The sequence below is a fragment of the Hyla sarda genome, chromosome 7, assembly GCF_029499605.1.
Source record: "Hyla sarda isolate aHylSar1 chromosome 7, aHylSar1.hap1, whole genome shotgun sequence".
NCBI classification, from domain to species: domain Eukaryota; kingdom Metazoa; phylum Chordata; class Amphibia; order Anura; family Hylidae; genus Hyla; species Hyla sarda.
The window spans coordinates 52,480,756-52,496,451 of NC_079195.1; the positions used below are offsets into that span (position 1 = coordinate 52,480,756).

General features: G+C 45.0%; 1 protein-coding gene across 9 annotated transcripts in view; it reads left to right on the forward strand.

The window, feature by feature from the left end:
- Positions 1–15,696, forward strand: part of JAKMIP3 (Janus kinase and microtubule interacting protein 3) — a 195,219-nt gene that overhangs the window by 103,871 nt on the left and 75,652 nt on the right. For all 9 annotated transcript variants that reach the window (XM_056529010.1, XM_056529011.1, XM_056529012.1 and 6 more), the window contains 3 exons: positions 2,369–2,494; positions 6,567–6,695; positions 8,822–8,905. In XM_056529010.1, coding sequence (XP_056384985.1) covers positions 2,369–2,494; positions 6,567–6,695; positions 8,822–8,905 — 339 coding nt within the window. The remainder of the gene's footprint in view (positions 1–2,368; positions 2,495–6,566; positions 6,696–8,821; positions 8,906–15,696) is intronic.

Sequence of the window (15,696 nt, forward strand, 5' to 3'; positions counted from 1 at the left end):
TGTGCAATATGATAACACATCGTTGTAGGTTTTGAGTGTTCTCTTAAATACAGTAAGATTTTAGATACAGCTATAATAAGATAATGCAGTTCTGACAAAATCACCATTGATTCAGCTCCTGCTTTGTCCTGCTTTGTTTCTCCTGCTAAGTAACAGCGGCAAGATTTCCTATAAAATAAAGCGCCTGCTGATAATATAAAGTAGCAATGCATAAAATAGAAATAATGTAGCTGTGTTAAAAAAAAAAAAATATATATATATATATATATATATATATATGTGTATATATATATATATATATATATATATATATATATATATATATATACATTTTTAGATGTGTTGCAGAAATTATATAACAGAATTTCCTTAAAGGCGTACCCTGCCCCTAGACATCTCATCCCCTATCCAAAGGATAGATGATAAGAGGACTGATCGTGGGTGTCCCGCCGCTGGGACTAGCCATCATGCACCCTCCCATAGACATGAATGTAGGGGGAGTTGCATGACATCGGCTTCCGTGTTCAGAACACCACGGCGCCTGCCATGAGATCGCAGGGGGTCCTAGCGGCTGTTTCTCCCCACGATCAGACATCTTATCCCTTATCCTTGGGCAGAGTTCCCCCTTAAAGAGATTGTGCTATCAAGACACTCCCTTTCCCATTTCTTTAGAGTGAGGCCAAGTTCACACCTCAGAGATTTTGCAGCAGCAGAGTCCCATTGATTTCAACTGGATTCTGCTGCGCTGTGCACATGCCAAAATTTCCGTGCAAGATGTTTCTGGAACGGAAATTCCGATTTCCTTGTCCGCAGAAAGAATGAATGTGTCCATTCTTTCTGTGGACTCTGCATGGAATTAATTGCCGTAAATGATATGCCAACATCAGCAGTCTGCAGAATGTCCACATGGACATTTTCTGTGTGGACATTCCGATCTATGAACATAGCCTAAGGATCTCCAAACTGTTGCAAAACTACAACTCCCAGCATGCCCAGACAGCCCATGGCTGTCCGGGCATGCAGGGAGTAGTAGTTTTGCAACAGCTGGAGGGCCACAGTTTGGAGACTGCTGCTCTAAAGAAAGCTCTCACCCTTGAGACCTCTCTGTATGAGCCATAACATAGACCCAGCCTATTCACTTAAATACAGATATGAGAGCAATAAAGAAAATGACCCAATAGAAAAGCACTGCGATCTTCCAAGGTGAAATTCAATTCAATCCAACACTGCAGGGTATGGTGAACCAGGTGGATTTATTGAACGTAAATATTTTAATAAAACAAAACAGGTTTAACATGTTTCCAAATGTATCAAAATAATAAGTACCATATGTTTCTGCTTGTCACTGTGTGCAGTGTACGGAGTCACAAAAAGGAACATAGGCAGGCAGGCACTCATATGTACGCTCAGTACAGTAAGGCAGGCACTCACATGTACGCTCAGTACAGTAAGGCAGGCACTCACATGTACGCTCAGTACAGTAAGGCAGGCACTCACATGTACGCTCAGTACAGTAAGGCAGGCACTCACATGTACGCTCAGTACAGTAAGGCAGGCACTCACATGTACGCTCAGTACAGTAAGGCAGGCACTCACATGTACGCTCAGTACAGTAAGGCAGGCACTCACATGTACGCTCAGTACAGTAAAGCAGGCACTCACATGTACGCTCAGCACAGTAAGGCAGGCACTCACATGTACGCTCAGTACAGTAAGGCAGGCACTCACATGTATGCTCAGTTCAGTAATGCAGGCACACACATGTAGCTCAGTATAGTAAGGCAGACACTCACATGTATGCTCAGTACAGTAAGGCAGGCAAACACATGTAGCTCAGTACAGTAAGGCAGGCACACACATGTAGCTAAGTACAGTAAGGCAGACACTCACATGTAGCTAAGTACAGTAAGGCAGACACTCACATGTATGCTCAGTACAGTTAGGCAGGCACACACATGTAGCTAAGTACAGTAAGGCAGACACTCACATGTATGCTCAGTACAGTTAGGCAGGCACTCACATGTACGCTCAGTACAGTAAGGCAGGATCTCATATGTATGCTCAGTACAGTAAGGCAGACACACCCATTACAGTCAGGGACACACATACATACAATCAGTACAGGCAGGGATGTCTGCAGGAGAAGGGTACAGCAAAGATATAGTAGTGTTGGATCAGTCTGCCCCAACCTGCATATTACATTAAATGGTTAAAACATAGTTTAAAAACATATCGCCTACGTTTCCCCAAAAAACTACATTTCATTAATCAGTGTCGATGTACATTGTTTTGGGGTCTATTTTAGGGTTCACTACATAAAACCTAATCTGACCTATATAATTATTTACTTTCCAATTTAACCTTTCAGCCAGTGGTGGAAACATTTTATGGCTATGATGAAGAAGCATCTCTGGATTCTGATGGCTCCTCAATCTCCTACCAAACAGATCGAACAGACCGCACACCGTGCACTCCGGACGAGGATGTGGAAGAGGTGACCTGATTTATTTACTTAGTCTATAGAACTATCCATTGAGGATGCAACCAGTTTTGGCCTTAAAGGGGTATTCTAGGAAAAAAAAACTATTTTTTTTTAAATATATATTTATATATATATAAACTGGCTCCAGAAAGTTAAACAGATTTGTAAATTACTTTTATTAAAAAATCGTAATTCTTCCTGTAGTTATTAGCTGCTGAAGTTGAGTTGTTCTTTTCTTTCTGACAACAGTTCTCTCTGCTGACACCTCTGCTTGTCTCAGGAACTGTCCGAAGCATTAGAGGTTTGCTATGAGGATTTGCTCCTACTCTGGACAGTTCCTGACATGGACAGAGGTGTCAGCAGAGGGAACTGTTGTCAGAAAGAAATGAACAACTCAACTTCAGCAGCTGATAACTACTGGAAGGATTAAGATTTTTTAATAGAAGTAATTTACAAATCTGTTTAACTTTCTGGAGCCAGTTGATATATATTTAAAAAATAATCTGGAATACCCCTGTAAGGCTACATGGAATTTTATTTTTTATCTTTTTTGCCTCACCACAGTCATCACTTTAGTTTACTTTTTTTCTTGTCCCACTAACTTACTTTGACTAATAATTTCTATTTTTAAGAATTATAACATTTTACCACATTGATTTTAACCATTACTCCCACCCCCTTCCACAAAGACACATGAAAACACCCACAACAACTTCCTGTGAGGAATGGCGTGATCACAGCTTCTGAGCATTATGATTGCACATGTACAGCAATGTGTCTGAAAAGCGTCAAAGTGTACTTGTCATTAGCAAAAACTTTTTATTTAACATAATAACATTATATGTATATTTGTAGCATACATTGGTTAAAAATGTGTATATTTTTGGGTGAAAAAATGCTGTCTTGACTATGAGGAGACCGAATACAAGAAGTGTAGGCAGGACAAGCAGGGCTCTCTCTAGGCTCCTGGCTTGTCCATCAGCCTGCTGTGGGAGTTGGGAGCATGTCACAGAGCCTTGGTACACAGAACCCTGCTTCTCCTCATTGTACTGTACAGAGCCCTGCTTGCCTTCAGTGCACAGAGCCCTGCTTGTCTTCAGTGCACAGAGCCCTGCTTGTCCTCGGTGTACAGAGCCCTGCTTGTCCTCCGTGCACAGAGCCCTGCTTGTCCTCGGTGTACAGAGCCCTGCTTGTCCTCAGTGCACAGAGCCCTGCTTGTCCTCAGTGTACAGAACCCTGCTTGTCCTCAGTGCACAGAGCTCTGCTTGTCCTCAGTGCACAGAGCCCTGCTTGTCATCAGCGCACAGAGCCCTGCTTGTCCTCAGCATACAGAGCCCTGCTTGTCCTCAGTGTACAGAGCCCTGCTTGTCCTCAGTGTATAGAGCCCTGCTTGTCCTCAGTGTACAGAGCCCTGCTTGTCCTCAGTGCACAGAGCCCTGCTTGTCTTCAGTGCACAGAGCCCTGCTTGTCTTCAGTGCACAGAGCCCTGCTTGTCCTCGGTGTACAGAGCCCTGCTTGTCCTCCGTGCACAGAGCCCTGCTTGTCCTCAGTGTACAGAGCCCTGCTTGTCATCAGTGTACAGAGCCCTGCTTGTCCTCAGTGTACAGAACCCTGCTTGTCCTCGGTGTACAGAGCCCTGCTTGTCCTCAGTGTACAGAGCCCTGCTTGTCCTCAGTGTACAGAACCCTGCTTGTCCTCGGTGTTCAGAGCCCTGCTTGTCCTCAGTGTACAGAGCCCTGCTTGTCCTCGGTGTACAGAGCCCTGCTTGTCCTCAGTGCACAGAGCCCTGCTTGTCCTCAGTGTACAGAACCCTGCTTGTCCTCAGTGCACAGAGCCCTGCTTGTTATCAGCGCACAGAGCCCTGCTTGTCCTCAGCATACAGAGCCCTGCTTGTCCTCAGCGTACAGAGCCCTGCTTGTCCTCAGCGTCCAGAGCCCTGCTTGTCCAGTGTACAGAGCCCTGCTTGTCCTCAGTGTACAGAGCCCTGCTTGTCCTCAGGGCACAGAGCCCTGCTTGTCCTCTGCGTACAGAGCCCTGCTTGTCCTCAGCGTACAGAGCCCTGCTTGTCCTCAGTGTACAGAACCCTGCTTGTCCTCGGTGTTCAGAGCCCTGCTTGTCCTCAGTGTACAGAGCCCTGCTTGTCCTCAGCGTACAGAGCCCTGCTTGTCCTCAGCGTACAGAGCCCTGCTTGTCCTCAGCGTACAGAGCCCTGCTTGTCCAGTGTACAGAGCCCTGCTTGTCCTCAGTGTACAGAGCCCTGCTTGTCCTCAGGGCACAGAGCCCTGCTTGTCAAGCAGGGCTCTGTATGCTGAGGACAAGCAGGGCTCTGTGCGCTGATGACAAGCAGGGCTCTGTGCACTGAGGACAAGCAGAGCTCTGTGCACTGAGGACAAGCAGGGTTCTGTACACTGAGGACAAGCAGGGCTCTGTGCACTGAGGACAAGCAGGGCTCTGTACAGCGAGGACAAGCAGGGCTCTGTACACTGAGGACAAGCAGGGCTCTGAACACCGAGGACAAGCAGGGTTCTGTACACTGAGGACAAGCAGGGCTCTGTACACCGAGGACAAGCAGGGCTCTGTACACCGAGGACAAGCAGGGTTCTGTACACTGAAGACAAGCAGGGCTCTGTACACTGATGACAAGCAGGGCTCTGTACACTGAGGACAAGCAGGGCTAGCCCTGCTTGTCCTCAGCATACAGAGCCCTGCTTGTCCTCAGCGTACAGAGCCCTGCTTGTCCTGTGTACAGAGCCCTGCTTGTCCTCAGTGTACAGAGCCCTGCTTGTCCTCAGGGCACAGAGCCCTGCTTGTCCTCTGCGTACAGAGCCCTGCTTGTCCTCAGCGTACAGAGCCCTGCTTGTCCTCAGCGTACAGAGCCCTGCTTGTCCTCAGTGTACAGAGCCTTGCTTGTCCTCAGGGTACAGAGCCCTGCTTGTCCTCAGTGTACAGAGCCCTGCTTGTCCTCAGTGTACAGAACCCTGCTTGTCCTCGGTGTTCAGAGCCCTGCTTGTCCTCGGTGTACAGAGCCCTGCTTGTCCTCAGTGCACAGAGCCCTGCTTGTCCTCAGTGTACAGAGCCCTGCTTGTCCTCAGTGCACAGAGCTCTGCTTGTCCTCAGCGCACAGAGCCCTGCTTGTCATCAGCGCACAGAGCCCTGCTTGTCCTCAGCGTACAGAGCCCTGCTTGTCCTCAGTGTACAGAGCCCTGCTTGTCCTCAGCGTACAGAGCCCTGCTTGTCCAGTGTACAGAGCCCTGCTTGTCCTCAGTGTACAGAGCCCTGCTTGTCCTCAGGGCACAGAGCCCTGCTCGTCCTCAGCGTACAGAGCCCTGCTTGTCCTCAGCGTACAGAGCCCTGCTTGTCCTCAGCGTACAGAGCCCTGCTTGTCCTCAGCGTACAGAGCCCTGCTGGTCCTCAGTGTACAGAGCCTTGCTTGTCCTCAGTGTACAGAGCCCTGCTTGTCCTCAGTGTACAGAGCCCTGTTTGTCCTCAGCGTACAGAGCCCTACTTATCCTCAGTGTACAGAGCCCTGCTTGTCCTCAGTGTACAGAGCACTGCTTGTCCTCAGTGTACACAACCCTGCTTGCCCTCAGTTGTCCAGTGTACAGAGCCCTGCTTGTCCTCACTGAACAGAGCCCTGCTTGTCCTCAGTGTACAGAGCCCTGCTTGTCCTCACTGCACAGAGCCCTGCTTGTCCTCAGTGTACAGCGCCCTGCTTGTCCTCAGTGCACACAACCCTGCTTGTCCTCAGTGTACAGAGCCCTGCTTGTCCTCAGCGTACAGAGCCCTGCTTGTCCTTTCACATTTCCTGTATTTGGTCTCCTCACAGAGACACACAGACAATAGCTACAGGGACAAAAATATACACATTTATTTAAGCAATGTATGTTACAAATATACATATATGGTATTTTCTACATTATATAAAATGTTTTTGCTAATGACAAGTACACTTTAAAGGCAACATTTCTTTTTTATATTATAATGCAAATACAAATAATGACAAAAGTAACATTTATTCAAAGAATGGAAATGAGAAAGTCTTGTTGTCTTTTTAATAAAACAGCATTTGATTCTGATCTGCTAGGGTATGGCTAAAGAAGAGACAGAGCTTAGATTCCGTCAGTTGACCATGGAATACCAGGCCCTGCAGCGGGCATATGCTTTGTTACAGGAACAAGTAGGTGGGACCCTTGATGCAGAACGGGAAGTCAAGGTAATATTTCCAATAAGATTCCTTTAAAATAAAGAAACATTGTCATGTAATTTAAAGCCTACATATATTTGAAAATATAATTGCTGTCTGCGGCATCTCCGGTCGGAATGTTTCGGAATGGCCAGAGATTCCGTCATGTGAACATAGTCTTACTGTCATTTGTAAAGGGTTGTCCAGACATACCGTACTTAAAAATGGGCTTGTCAAACACCAAATTATTGGTCCCATGTGAAACTTCACCATTATATCATACACGATGGCGCAACTGGGGAACGGTGGAAGGAGAGTTAATGTTTGTTTTTTTACTTTTTGCAGCCCGGACACAATAGGAGCATAAAAATTCAGGCAACAATATTCCTTTAGGGTACGTCCTCACGAGCCGTAATTGGCTGCGTATTTGCTGCTGCATATTTTCCTACCCATTAAAATCGATGAAGAGCAAAATCAGCGGAATATTTTGCTACCCACTGACTTTAATGGGAAAGAAAATATGCAGCAGCAAATACACAGCAAAATATGGCACGGGGGAACTTACCCTCAACATGTACAGTCCACACACCATATACATTCACATATACTATACATACGTGCAAAGTCAACATAAATAAAAGTATCAGTGAGCAGTCTCCTAGATGCATGGCGTCTTTTTACAATAGCGGGCTAGAATATATTTACACACAGAGAAAAAAAATTATTAACCCCTTCATGACCCGGGGATTTTCCGTTTTTGCACGTTCATTTTTTCCTCCTTACCTTTAAAAAACCATAACTCTTTCAATTTTGCACCAAAAAATCCATATGATGGCTCATTTTTTGTGCCACCAATTCTACTTTGCAGTGACATTAGTCATTTTATCCAAAAATCTTCAGTGAAACGGAAAAGAAAATCATTGTGCGACAAAATTGAAGAAAAAACACAATTCTGTAAATTTTGGGGGCTTCCGTTTCTACGCAGTACATTTTTCGGTAAAAATGACTCCATATCTTTATTCTGTAGGTCCATACGATTTAAATGATTCCCTAGTTATATAGGTTTGATTTTGTCATAACTACATGCAGGAAAATGTATACGTTTAAAATTGCAATCTTCTGACCCCTAGTACATTTTTTGCGCCGTTATCTGAAGTTTTTAGCCGTACCAATTTTGTAATGATCGGACTTTTTGATCGCTTTTTATTCATTTTTTCATGTTATACAAAGTGACCAAAAATATGCTATTTTGGAGTTTGGAATTTTTTTGCGCATACATCATTGACCGTGCGGTTTAATTAACTATGTATTTTTATCATTCGGACATTTCCAAACCACATATGTTTATTTATACTTTTTATTTACACAGTTTTTTTTTTATGGGAAAAGGGGGGTGATTCAAACTTTTATTAGGGAAGGGGTTAAATGATCTTTATTCACTTTTTTTTTTTTGCAATGTTATAGCTCCCATAGGGGGCTATAACACTGCACACACTGATCTTTTACATTGCTCAATGGTTTCTCATAGGAAACCATTGATCAATGACTCTGCCGCTTGACTGCTCATGCCTGGATCTCAGGCACTGAGCAGTCATTCGGCGATCGGGCAGCATGGAGACAGGTAGGGAACCTCCGGCTGTCCTGTAAGCTGTTCGGGATGCCGCGATTTCATCGTGGCGATCCCGAACAGCTACCTGAGCTAACCGACATTAGTTTACTTTCACTTCAGACGCGGCTTTCAACTTTGAATGCCGCGTCTAAAGGGTTAATAGCACTAGTCGTGGTGCCGCATGCTATTAGTCACGGGTCCCGGCCGTTGCTAGGTGCCGGGCCCGACCCGCGGTGTTGCCCCACGTTATAGAATGGGAGCCGACCCATGACGTACATGTACGTCATGGGTCGGGAAAGGGTTAAAATGTGGATAGAAAGTTACAGCTTTTAAGAAAACCATCGGATTCTAAGGCCCAACGAATGAAGAGTGAAATACTAATACAGATCTCTATTTCAGCCTTTATTTTCCTAGGGAAACAAGAGAAAAATAGTTTATTGGAGAAATCCTATTAAAGCAAATTTTCATATTAAAATGCTATTCAGAATAGATCATGATGTATTGTAACCTTTAACTTCAATCTCTTGTATCTGCCTTTATCCCACAGACTCGAGAGCAGCTACAAGCAGATATCCATCGCTGTCAAACAAGAATAGAAGATCTGGAAAAAGCAGTGGTGGAACAGGGTCAGGTGAGACATACATACTACGTGCTGCAGATGTGTGTAGACTCGCATGGATTAAAGACGACCAACCGACCCAAATGGTCACTGTCATTTCAAACAATGTCCTTCCATGTGATACTCTAGAGCAGTGGTCTTCAACCTGCAGACCTCCAGATGTTGCAAAACTACAACTCCCAGCATGCCCGGACAGCCATCGGCTGCAGCATAGATGGCCCGGACCAGCTCACCCTTCCTTCCCACCGAGGGGAGGTGAGTAGAAAACTAATGTGGGGTCTGGATGATGACGAAGGCCGCAGTGGTCTTCAACCTGCGGACCTCCAGATGTTGCAAAACTACAACTCCCAGCATGCCCGGACAGCCATCGGCTGTCCGGGCATGCTGGGAGTTGTAGTTTTGAAACATCTGGAGGTCCGTAGGTTGAAGACCACTGCTCTAGAGTAGTGGATGTATGGAATTGCCTTCCTGCAGAAGTGGTCGCTGCAAATACAGTGAAGGAGTTTAAACATGCATGGGATAAGCATAAGGCTATCCTTCATATAAGATAGGGCCAGGGATTATTCATAGTATTCAGGATATTGGGCAGACTAGATGGACTGAATGGTTCTTATCTGCCGACACATTCTGTGTTTCTTGGCGATTTATCACTTTATTTATCACAAATGACTCCTTAACCCCTTAAGGACCGGAGGTTTTTCCGTTTTTGCATTTTCGTTTTTTGCTCCTTGCCTTTAAAAAATCATAACTCTTTCAAATTTACACCTAAAAATCCATATGATGGCTTATTTTTTGCGCCACCAATTCTACTTTGTAATGACGTCAGTCATTTTGCCCAAAAATCTATGGTGAAGCGGGAAAAAAAATCATTGTGCGACAAAATTGAAAAAAAAAACGCTGTTTTGTAACTTTTGGGGGCTTCCGTTTCTACATAGTACATTTTTTGGTAAAAATGACACCTGATATGTATTCTGTAGGTCCATACGATTAAAATGATACCCTACTTATATAGGTTTGATTTTGTCGGACTTCTGGAAAAAATCATAACTACATGCAGGAAAATTAATACGTTTAAAATTGTCATCTTCTGACCCCTATAACTTTTTTATTTTTCCGTGTATGGGGCGGTATGAGGGCTCATTTTTTGCGCCGTGATCTGAAGTTTTTAACGGTACCATTTTTGCATTGATAGGACTTATTGATCACTTTTTATTCATTTTTAAATGATATAAAAAGTGACCAAAAATGCACTATTTTGGACTTTGGAATTTTTTTGCGTGCACGCCATTGACCGAGCGGTTTAATTAATGATATATTTTTATAATTCGGACATTTCCGCACGCGGTGATACCACATATGTTTATTTTTATTTTTATTTACACTGTGTTTTTTTTTTATTGGAAAAGGGGGGTGATTCAAACTTTTAATAGGGGAGGAGTTAAATGATCTTTATTCACTTTTTTTTTTCACTTTTTTTTTGCAGTGTTATAGGTCCCATAGGGACCTATAACACTGCACACACTGATCTTCTATGTTGATCACTGGTTTCTCATAAGAAACCAGTGATCAACGATTCTGCCGGATGACTGCTCATGCCTGGATCTCAGGCACTGAGCAGTCATTCGGCGATCGGACAGCGAGGAGGCAGGAAGGGGCCCTCCCGCTGTCCTGTCAGCTGTTCGGGATGCCGCGATTTCACCGCGGCTATCCCGAACAGCCCACTGAGCTAGCCGGGATGCTTTCGGTTTCACTTTAGACGCGGCGTTCAACTTTGAACGCCGCGTCTAAAGGGTTAATAGCGCGCGGCACAGCGATCAATGCCGCGCGCTATTAGCCACGGGTCCCGGCCGTTGTTAGAGGCCGGGCCCGACCCGCTATGACGCGGGGCCACGCCGTGGCCCCGCGTTATAGATCGGGAGTGGACACATGACGTTCCAGTACGTCATGTGTCCTTAAGGGGTTAAAGGGGCATTCTGGCTTTATACATCTTATCCCCCTATCCAAAAGGATAGGGGATACGATGTATGATCGCAGGGGTTCCGTCACTGGGGACCCCCGCAATCTCGGCGTAGCCCGCAGCATTCTGTGCCGGGCGCTGCCTCCGAGACGGGGCAGTGAGGTCATGTCACGGCCATGTCCCCTAGTGACGTCACGCCACGCCCCCACCATTCATGTCTATGGGAGAGGGCGAGACGCCCCAGTCGGAGGCTGCGTCCATCACAGAATGCCAGGGGGCTGCACCGAGATTGCGGAGGTCCCCAGCGGCAAGACCCCTGCTGTCATACATCTTATCCCCTATCCTTTGCATAGGGGATAAGATATATAAAGCCGGTATACCCCTTTAAAGGAAAACTGTCATCCTGTTTACCCACACTAAATCCAATACACTGGGTTATGGTGTGGGTGAACAGGATACTGATGAGGAGTCACTGATTAAAATACGTACCTTCAGCCCGGAGTTATGTCCCACTGAAGATCCGCTTCTATCTTCTCTGAATTGTGCGCTGGAGGTGGGCCTCATGGTTCAATTTGAATATTAATTGTCGCTGGTCACGTGAGCACTCAGTCGGCGCATGCGCTCATGTGACCACAGACAATGAATATTCAAATTGACCCAGTGGGGCTCCATCTCTAGCGCGCAATTCAGAGAAGATAGAAGCAAATCTTCAGTGGGACATATCTCCGGACTGAAGGTACATATTTTAATCATCGATCTCCTGTTCACCCACACTATAACCCAGTGTATTGGGTTAAGTGTGGGTGAATGGGTGACCATTTTCCTTTAACCTAGAAAAGAAAAAACAAAATCTTGGCCACTAGGTGTCTCACTTTCCTGCAAACTGCTATCCACTGCCTATTGGTAGGGGAAATCATTCTATGGTAACAACAAGATGGATTACAGAAGGTTGGGGTGGCGCTTGGATAGTGCTATGCAGGGAGAAAACATGGACTGTGGACATGCATCATGAGCCTTTGTGTATCTTCTGAAGCTGAAAGGTAAAATTGAGGCTTTCATACTATCTCTGATGATGCATAAAGCTGTGCGCAGTGTCTCTTGTGTTTTGACTATATACACAGTGCTGCCTCCTGAATGCAATCCCTTGCCCTTTAGCTCATCATCATTAGCAGCAGTTCACTGCTTAGACCAGGGCTGCTTTTGGAATGTAGACCCTTTCCCTTCTATTATCCCTTCTGCTCACATAGCACATTACAAACCCAGTGCATCAGTAACTCCTTCCCCCTTACATGCCATCTATAGTAGCGTACTGTGTAAATCCTCCCCCCAGCACAGTGACAGCCTGTTTAGTCCAGTGTACTTTCTCTAGTACTTTACAGTACTCCCCCCGAATTTGACAAATTCAGATGGCATTTATCTAATGCCTTGTATCTATTTGTCTCAAATATCTCTGTGTGGAAATGTCTATCTCAGATCGTTGTTAAGGTAATGCATATTTATCTGATAGGAGGCAAATTTGCTAAGCATAGTTTGACACTTCTAATCCTGATTTTTTACAACCTAGCTCTCCAGCGCTTCTACAATTCCAAGAATGCTCCGACAGCTGTGTTGTATCAGGGCATGCTGGTTGTTATAGTTTCACAACAGCCAGCGGTTACTTTAAAGTGTACCAGTCATTTCAGGTGACATTTCTGGAGAAGCTGCCCTGTGGGTATACATGAGTGTACATGAGGAGCAGCACTATTTCTGGCCACTATATAATTTATATATGGTATTTTTAGCAAGTTTCTGCTCTGCAGGCTTCATCTAGAATTTGCAGTTCTCCCAGAGCTGGTGGGCGAAGCTCCGTCCTCCCCCTCCATAGACTTGTATTGGCTTGTCTTGCAGACACAGGACAAAGCTGAGCTGATTTTCAAAGTGGAATACAGTCTCACCAGATAGGGGGTAGAAGGAAGAAGCTGGATAACAGAAGAAAGAAGAAAATGTTGTCTAATAAGATATATTACAAAGTTTATTTTATTCCCCTGTACTACTGATGTATACAACGTTTGTTCAAATGACAGTGCCTATTTCAAGTGTTCAGTTGTATAATGTAAAAGTTAGTGATGAGCGGCAAGGGTCATATTTAAGTTCGCAATATTTTTCGAATATATGGTCGAATATTCGTCCAATGTTCGCAAAATTCGCATATTCGCTATGTTCGTTCCCTTTTTTTTCATGCGAAAATTCGTAATGCAATTCGCATAGTGCGCATACGCAATTATATATTTCACCTAAAAGAAGGGAGGATCAGTGTCCAGTCTGGAAGTGCTGATATTCGCATACATTTGCATAAAAAATTTGCATAAAAAAATGAATATTCGTCATTACGAATATATATCACTATATAGTGCTCATTCATATTCACAGTAAAAATAGAATTTTGAATATTCGCGCTCAACATTAGTAAACGCCCCATCTGCCATGATCTTATCATTTATCAAGCTGCTGATATGTTACCAGGGGCCCCTTGGACCTATAGTCATGGGTGTAGTGGCAACCTCTGCACCCCCTATGCTGTGCCACCCCCCTATTTATCCCTCTGCCCCACTCCACCTGCTGAGCTTTTGTGCGTTGTCAGTGTATTATAAGTGAAAGCCTCTTCTTGAAAGAAAGTTTTCATCAAAGAAGATTCATTTAGAAAGCTTTGATCAGAACCATGTTTTAAGTCTGATCGTCGTAATGTCAAAGCCGTAATAGTGCCGTACTACGAGAACGCCAGTGTCACCCGCCTTTGTAGATCTGTGGTTTGATCAACAAAAGCAGAGAATGCAGAGTGATGATGCTTGTGGTACTTCATGAGCATAAAAGCAATAAGAAGAACAAGGGAACTGCAATTAGGATATAAAAGTAATGTAATTTATACATTGGCCATAGCATTAAAACCACAGCCTTATACATAGCCATGTCTACTGCTTCAAAAAACGACTTTTTACATTAATAATACCAAATAAAAATATTAGTTTTTCCACCCCAATATCAATGTTTACCAACCAGGATGCCTCCAGATGTTGCAAAACTACAACTCCCAGCATGCCCGGACAGCCAAAGGCTGTCCGGGCATGCAGGGAGTTGTAGTTTTGCAACAGCTGGAGACAACCTGGCTGGAAAATAATGACTTCTGGGAGTTGTAACTGACTGCTGGGAGTTGTAACTGACTGCTGGGAGTTGTAGTTTTGCAACAGCTAGAGACACCCTGGTTGGGAAATAATGACTTCTGGGAGTTGTAACTGACTGCTGGGAGTTGTAACTGACTGCTGGGAGTTGTAGTTTTGCAACAGCTGGAGACACCCTGGTTGGAAAATAATGACTTCTGGGAGTTGTAACTGATTGCTGGGAGTTGTAGTTTTGCAACAGCTGGAGACACCCTGGTTGGGATATAATGACTTCTAGGAGTTGTAACTGACTGCTGGGAGTTGTAGTTTTGCAACAGCTGGGGACACCCTGGTTGGAATATAATGACTTCTGGGAGTTGTAACTGACTGCTGGGAGTTGTAGTTTTGCAACAGCTGGAGACACCCTGGTTGGGATATAATGACTTCTGGGAGTTGTAACTGACTGCTGGGAGTTTTTGTTTTGCAACAGCTGGGGACACCCTGGTTGGGATATAATGACTTCTGGGAGTTGTAACTGACTGCTGGGAGTTGTAGTTTTGCAACAGCTGGAGACACCCTGGTTGGGATATAATGACTTCTGGGAGTTGAAACTGACTGCTGGGAGTTTTAGTTTTGCAACAGCTGGAGACACCCTGGTTGGGAAATAATGACTTCTGGGAGTTGTAACTGACTGCTGGGAGTTGTAGTTTTGCAATAGCTGGAGACACCCTGGTTGGGAAATAATGACTTCTGGGAGTTGTAACTGACTGCTGGGAGTTGTAGTTTTGCAACAGCTGAAGACACCCTGGTTGGGAAATAATGACTTCAGGGAGTTGTAACTGACTGCTGGGAGTTGTAGTTTTGCAACAGCTGGAGACACCCTGGTTGGGATATAATGACTTCTGGGAGTTGTAACTGACTGCTGGGAGTTGTAGTTTTGCAACAGCTGGAGACACCCTGGTTGGGAAATAATGACTTCTGGGAGTTGTAACTGACTGCTGGGAGTTGTCGTTTTGCAACAGCTGGAGACACCCTGGTTGGGAAATAATGACTTCAGGGAGTTGTAACTGACTGCTGGGAGTTGTCGTTTTGCAACAGCTGGAGACACCCTGGTTGGGAAATAATGACTTCTGGGAGCTGTAACTGACTGCTGGGAGTTGCAGTTTTGCAACAGCTGGAGACAACCTGTTTGGGAAATAATGACTTCAGGGAGTTGTAACTGACTGCTGGGAGTTGTAGTTTTGCAACAGCTGGAGACACCTTGGTTGGGAAATAATGACTTCTGGGAGCTGTAACTGACTGCTGGGAGTTGTAGTTTTGCAACAGCTGGAGACACCCTGGTTGGGAAATAATGACTTCAGGGAGTTGTAACTGACTGCTGGGAGTTGTCGTTTTGCAACAGCTGGAGACACCCTGGTTGGGAAATAATGACTTCAGGGAGTTGTAACTGACTGCTGGGAGTTGTAGTTTTGCAACAGCTGGAGACACCCTGGTTGGGAAATAATGACTTCAGGGAGCTGTAACTGACTGCTGGGAGTTGTAGTTTTGCAACAGCTGGAGACACCCTGGTTGGGAAATATTGACTTCAGGGAGTTGTAACTGACTGCTGGGAGTTGTAGTTTTGCAACAGCTGGAGACACCCTGGTTGGGAAATAATGACTTCTGGGTGCTATAACTGACTGCTGGGAGTTGTCGTTTTGCAACAGCTGGAG